The sequence below is a fragment of the Chaetodon trifascialis genome, chromosome 10 (genome assembly GCF_039877785.1).
Source record: "Chaetodon trifascialis isolate fChaTrf1 chromosome 10, fChaTrf1.hap1, whole genome shotgun sequence".
Lineage (NCBI taxonomy): Eukaryota > Metazoa > Chordata > Actinopteri > Chaetodontiformes > Chaetodontidae > Chaetodon > Chaetodon trifascialis.
The window spans coordinates 17,289,179-17,296,363 of NC_092065.1; the positions used below are offsets into that span (position 1 = coordinate 17,289,179).

Consider the following 7,185-nt stretch of genomic DNA (forward strand, 5'->3'; position numbering starts at 1 on the left):
TTTGGTGAAGCAGCTACACCTAACTTTAGAAACTGCAGGTTCTTAATCTCGGAGCTGCATATCAAAAAGACTGTTGATGAATATGTTCCAGGCAGTGCTTGCAAGTGCTCTTTGTATTAGCGAATGAGAAAAAAAATCCCCTTATCTGATCATGGCCTGAGTAACCTGTGACAATGGAACTTTAATAGAAACTGCTGAAAAATGTATTCACCGTGGCTCCCACACTTACACATCACCTCTCCCTTTCTTGTGTCTGAGCCTCAGCAACAAGTTCGATCAAGATGTTGTCACTTCCTGCCAGCCCTCTGGCTGCCCTCCCTTTGTTCTCTGATCTTCACCTAGCTGAAGCTCTGATAAATTGTCTTTTCCTTCCCTAAGTCCTCCTCCACCTTTCTGTGTCTCTCCTTTGCCCTCCTCAGCTTTTCCTTCACATTTCTCCTCATTAGGATACATCCATATCTCAAATTCGAGCAGGCCTGATCATCGCGGTGCAAGGCGTTGGGAAGATCTCAGGGGTGCTCTTAATGAAAGGTGTGCACAGGGGCTATATCTAAATTACACACCCTCAGACAGGGCTGTCAGATGAAAGGGAATAACATGGATCCATGGGGAAAAGAGGGGAAGTTGGCAGACAAGATGGCCAGAGAGAGAGAGAGAAGGATGTAAACCTTCCCAGGACAATGGCCAATTAGATCCAGCAGAGCATTAGTGCAGAGAAGCTAAATTGCTCGTAATAGCCTACAGTATGTCTTTGCTTTTTCTTTTTTATAGAATATATTTCCATCTACAAATCAATAGCTATTTTTTTTAACATTCGCTCTCCCTTCCTTCCATCTCTAGCGCTCTAAACTCCTTTCTTTCACTTCTTTTTCTGAGCTTTTTTGTCCATATCACAGTCTTGCCAACGCTGTTTGCAGTGTTAAATCATCCCGCAGAAGCGACAAGATGTACTTCATTAAGTAGTGGCGCTGTGCGCTGCTTCACTGGAGAGTAAGGCTAAGAGTCTGTCCTCATGGGCTCTATCAATAACCATTAAGGATCCTCTCTCATTAGACCAAACCTCATAGGCCTCCAGGACTTGAGCAATGTGTCCTGCTGTCTTATGTGATGAAGTACGCTGAGATGGCATCACCACTGTTTGGAAACGCAAATTGCAGTGGTTATTTTCCCCAGAGAATGATTGCCACCAGTGCTGCGTACATAGACTTGTTCTCGTTCAACCTCTTTGCTTAATCATGAAGAACCTGGCTTCCCGATCAGCTGCTTCCACTTAGCTCCTCAGCTCCCCCCCCACCCCCCACCCCCCCGTCTTTTACACATACACATACCTCAAACCCATTAAAGCCAATGCAGTATGATTATTCATATGGCAATGAGGCTGGATCAAGCTGGCGAGGCTGCCACGGTGTGATGGGAGTGTTTCCGGATGATGACTTAGGAGTCCTGCAGCTTCTCTGCCAAGAGCAGGGAATTCAAACTTAATCAGGGCAAGGACCCCTCCTTCCCTCTTTCTCCCAGAGAGCTCCACGGGGTTGAGGCCAAAACAGGAATAGAATGAGAGAGACAAAAGTCTCTGCAACATTGTACATGGCCCCTCCATCTGTTTTCCTCACGGGGAGCCAGAGGTTTTCTCCCATGAGCGATGGGTTCATTTTACGGCTACTTGTTTCAGTCAGAGAGGAGACATTAGTAAGATTAGCTTCGTTCTAGTCTATCAGTCTCATCGAAAGCTCTGATCTCTCTCTATCGCACACACACTTACGCACAGTGTCCCAAATTTCCACACACCAAGGTATCCATCCATCTTCCAGGAGCCACAGCCAGTATGTTTCACCGAGCTCTGTAGCCCCCCCCCAGTCCTCAGCTCGCCCTGTCCGAAGGCCACGGTCACACCAAGGGGAGGAGGCAATGATCGGTCCTGATCAATAATACATCGACTGCATTAAAGCTTATGAATAAGTCATGGATGGAAAGAGCCAGTCGTCAGGACACACACCCACCCACACACAGCCAAAGTGATCATTTCCTAGCCAGGGAAGATGAACAGACAGAAAAGAGAACAAAGCAGGGGCTTTAAGTTGCAGGGAATTTATCACCCACCCACTGACATTTTGTTGCATGTTGAAGCCGCACTCTGTCTTTTCTCTCTGCCCCCCGTCCCGTTCACTGCCTCTCTCTCTCTCTCTCTCTCTCTCTCTCTCTCTCCCTCTCTCTCTCTCTCTCTCTCTCTCTCTCTCTCTCTCTCTCTCTCTCCCTCTCTCTCTCTCTCTCTGTCTCTCCTTTACTCAAGTAATGGCCTTTCTCCTGTGGGTGGAATAAATAAGTTATTACATTCATGTGTCCTAAGGCTTAGCAAGGACCGTTTGAATAGAAATAGTTCATTTTCCTCCATAGCGGAGGTCTCATATACGTAAACATATTTCTAATTACTTTTTGTTTGGTTGTTGTTTTTTTGTTGTTGTTGTTTCCATACGAAGAGCAGGGTGGCTGTTTTGGTTGACTGAAGACGTGAGATGAAATTGCCTTACACAAATAAGTCTGCCAGCCTTCTACCCCAGACGCCATCGCTCCGTGCGAGAGCGCAGGAATTGGCTCAATGCAGAATCTTTGTGTGCCGTGCGGCGCTGACAGTAAAGAGCGAACAGCCTGTGATGCTGGAGACAGTCGGAGTAAAATCTGTGTGGTAGAAAGGACAAGTGGTAACTTTGTCAAGAATTTGAATTTGCAACGGCGCTATTGAATATTTAATGTCTCAGATGTATGTGCTTGTACACTCTGTCCATCATTATTATTTCATTTGGCAGTCAGTAAGTTGGCACTTGATGCCAAGACAGATGCCAAGTCCATATTTGTATTGTTAAGAAACAAAAGGTGTTGTTTATGACTTGACTATGAAGCATTTTAAAGTAACTCCATTACATCCTGACAGGCCAGCCGGTTGTCAAAACGCTTTTATTACTCCACTTAGAGGTGCGCACACGTGCGCTAGCATGCACTGGCGTGTGCACACATTTGCTGCTGCTCTTTGATGAGGTGCCCTGTTGTGAGTTTGTGTTGTGATGATGTGCTCCTGAGGGAGGTGCAGGAAGGAAAAGGAAGCAGCTCTTTGTTTCTGCCAACAGAAGTGTGTCAGACAGGAATACTCGGGGAGCAGCAAAGATATCGCCGCCTATTAACCGACGGGTACTTTTTTTTTTTTTTCCCCCTCAAAGACGGTGGGCAGGAAAATGGCGGCGGAGGTGGAACAGTGTGTAAAGCAAGTGAGGGAGAGAAGCAGAGATGGAGGAAATGTGTCCTTGACAGAGCAATAAAAAATAGAAACCACAGAACTACTATTCTAATTACAAAGCACAGTTAGTTTATGTAGAATTCATTAATGAGGAGCTTGTTTAAAGATGTCTCTGCACTAAGGATTCTGTACTAAAACGCTTTTTCCTGGACAACAGGACATTGTTTCATTCAGATATTGCATGATGGATAAACAAATTCTAAGCATGGGTGAAGGAGCTGAAAGCCTGCATGGTCAGATTTAGGCTCAGTGACACTGAAATCTGAAAACCCTTTCATCCAGAGTGTGTCATACATCTCTGTGGTGACCCTGACCCGTGGCCAACCACATACTACCATTAGTTATAATGAATAAACGGTGTGCCAACTGTTCCATGCTGTAGCTTGACAGGCAGTCCTTTTGTCTCATTTGTTTTAGGTACTGGACTTACTCATTACACTAGAAATGCAGACCTTTGCTTTTACCGCTTTGCATTTGTTTGATTGGAATGGAAAAATCACACACACACACACACACACACACACACACACACACACACACACACACACACACACACACACACACTCGTTTCATTGCTAACTCCGGACGCTTTTAGATAATCATGAAAAATGTTCACATCACATTGAATACAAGTTAGTATCTCATCTCCTTTTTACCGCTAAAGCAAATTCTTCGTATTTGTTTTTGGCAACGCTCACTTAAGCTTGTGTGAGAGATAATATCGCTCCCTGCACTGATTACCTGTTGCTCTACTGGTTGCTGTGGGCTGCTCTCTCTAATAACACCTGCGCTCTGGTTACATACTGACGTAGCTGCTTAACCAATGACCACATCAGTTCATGCTGGTCATATATTTTTTTCATCGAAACACAGCTGCATTTTGTCACAGTTCTGACCTTGAACTTGAAATGTCAGTTCTGTATCGTTAAACCAAAAAAGTGCACAGTCAGTCAAGCCTCTACTCCAGCTTGTCCCCTATAAAACTGTACCTCAGCACGACATCAGGGGATCTCTGTTGATTCCTGCTCGGATAGATGACAGTAAATTCACAAATATAAATGCAAACTAAGTGTCCAAGGTCAGAGGAAGCGATTGTTTTAAAATAAACATTTGAGCAGTGAAATTAGATGGCATAGCTCTAAAGTGCATTGAATCTCATTGAATTAAACAGCACCTCCATCCGGTAAGTGTGCGTTAAGAAAAACATGCTGACATGCAGTCTTTTGAAAATGGATGTGGGTAGCACAGATGTAGGGGGGAAAATCATAATAAGAACGACGGAGGGCGGAATGTGACAAGTTTCAGGAGAGACTTGCTGCTCAGGGAGGAGCAGCACTCTATCACCCTTACGACATTGTCCAATTAGAGCATATGATTAGTGTAGGCTGTCTCCAGTGAAATTGAATCTATCAGCCAGGCTCGGATTGCTACAGGTCCCTGCAATTTAGGTATCACTTTGTCTCTGTCACCGCAGAGCTGCTAATGTAAAACCGACAGAATGGATGATTTCTACTTAAGGCGTAGCTTGATTGAAGCTGATTACATTTCACAAAGGTTTATTATATTTCCATAATATGTGCACATGGTGGAGGGTGTGCGTGGGTGGGTTGTGTGTTTGTGTGTCTGAATGCAGGTGTTTGTGAAAGGGTTGGATGACTTGCAGTTGTCTTATTTGTGGCTGTTCTTATTTCCCCAGGCTACCGGAGCCGAGGGCGAACCCCATGGACCCGCTGGACTTTGAAGACAATGATTCCGGACCGTCCATGGACCACGCCCCCTGATACCAGCAGACCAGACTCTAACGACATCCACCTGTCCTTCAGTGTCTGCTTCACCCAGTCATCAGCCCTGCTGAGCTGTCAGGCTGGCCCTCTCCCTGTCAGCCGTCTCCCTTTTACCCAGCCCCCCTCCCCTCCCCCCTTGGTGCCTGCTGGCAGTGAACTGACCTTGAGGAAGGCTGCTGTGACAAATATGGATGGCCACGTCTTTTCTGCTCTCAAACTTTCTTAATTCCTCACCGGCTACTAACTTTCTTTAATTGAGGCAAGCAAGTTATGTGCAATCAATTACCATCAGGCTCAATTTCCACAGCCAGTCAGATCCTTGGCTTACTGGCGAGCCTGGCTGACTCCAAGAGGAGCCTGGCTAAGCAGCCGAGCAGAGCATCTGTTAAGCTCTGCACAGGTCAGGAATGGGAAATTCACACTTTGATTATTACTATGGACACTCGTAGACATAGAGAGGGAACATTTGTCAGATGCCACAATGCCTTACGTCGATCAAGAGAATATATTTCAGTACAAAGGTGTTCTGGGTGGTATATTTTGATTGTGAACATGAAAAAAAAGAAAACCTCATATAATGCTGCTTCTTGTACTTGACATCATCCTGTTGCCTTGACCCCTCCTCTCCCTCCACCCCCTGCCCCACCGCCTGATTTCTTCACGCTTGTAGATTTGTGAACATTTCCTTGTGTGCTTGTCAGATCTCTTATCACAAGCGGGGGACATTTTGACACCTATTGATTGGGGAATGCTGCTGAGTCTTTGTTAGGTGAAAATCGAACTGCAATTTGACTGTGCAAAATAGCACTCCCGCAGTATCAGCTTCCTATGTGCCGTAATGTAAAGGCTCATTGCTCCGGGCCAATCTGCAGCATGTGACAGATTGCAGTCCGGACGAGTGTATGCACTTTCTACCTTGACCCACTCCGCTATGGCTCTTGTTCATGATGTACCGCCGCAAGCCTGTCTGTATCAGCAGTTTGTTTTTAACATGATTGACTCTGTTGCCTTAAATTCCAAAATGAAAGCAGTGTCACCCATAATATGTTTGACAGCAGCATGACTTCACTACTGTCACACTGCGCTAAGATGCACTGAGAGGTGTATACCCACCCAAGGGAACGGTTGGTGTGTCAGCAGCCTATTGAAATAACTGCTCATTCTTTATTCTAATGTAACAACAGACAGGAATCTGACTGTCTGATGTTTCATCTTGTTTATATTTGTCTATTTTTGTCTTAAATCTATAAATAAACAGCCTTTCTTAGATTGGATATTAAAGAAGACCTTCATATTTCCACTTTAGGAACACTTCCTGCATGATTCGTCTCGCGCGAAAGACCACAAACACCTGAAAACCGTCAGTCATCCAAGACACCAATATCAGAAAACCTGACAGACATGTGACGATAGATGGAGACTGGAGGGGAGATACAGCGCTGCAAAGGGGGAATTCAGGAATGGGAGGATTTTTAGCTTTTCCTTCATCAACATTCAAAGCAGCAACCCATCCAGATAGGACTGGGAATTGGAGGTTTTGGAACAAAGGAGGGTGATGGAGCAGGAGAGCTCTTTAGGGTCTCTTCTTCTCCACCGATGCATTTAAATGCAGACTAGTTTCATGCCTACGGACCCAGACAAGCCAGAACCTGCTTTCATCAACTCACAGCCTCAATCAGAAAGCCTTTGTCTCTCCGCTGCTCGTTTTTCTTTCTCACTTCACTTCACTTGCCCTCTCAGAACCACACCATGCAGCCCACATTAGCTTCACACCTCCTTTTCTACCACAGCTCCTTCTTCATCATCCCGAGAACGCCTTCTCAGCATGTCCAATCTCCCCGCATTGAAATATTGACTCAGACAAACTCACTTAGCCGTAGCCATTGCTATCTGGGTGGTAACACATTTGGGTTTGCATTCTCTTGTGGGTTTCCTTTTACAGAAATAATGGGGCTTAATGATTTACCGCATGTGGCATTGATCCTCTGCATTCACTAAGCCACTGCAGACTGACCAAGCACCGCAGCACTCAAACCCTTTTAGAGATTTTATTTCTTGTGTGTGTTTTAGAGTGGCTTTGGCTAAATTGATTTGAGTTAGGCTGCAGGAGGT

At 45.3% G+C, this 7,185-nt stretch overlaps 1 protein-coding gene across 1 annotated transcript in view; it reads left to right on the forward strand.

The window, feature by feature from the left end:
- Positions 1-6,350, forward strand: part of trim44 (tripartite motif containing 44) — a 42,908-nt gene extending 36,558 nt beyond the window's left edge. Inside the window, exon 6 of the mRNA XM_070972330.1 lies at positions 4,986-6,350. Within this exon, the coding sequence (XP_070828431.1) occupies positions 4,986-5,070 (85 nt within the window). The 3' untranslated portion in view covers positions 5,071-6,350. The remainder of the gene's footprint in view (positions 1-4,985) is intronic.
- The last annotated feature ends 835 nt before the right edge of the window (positions 6,351-7,185 follow it).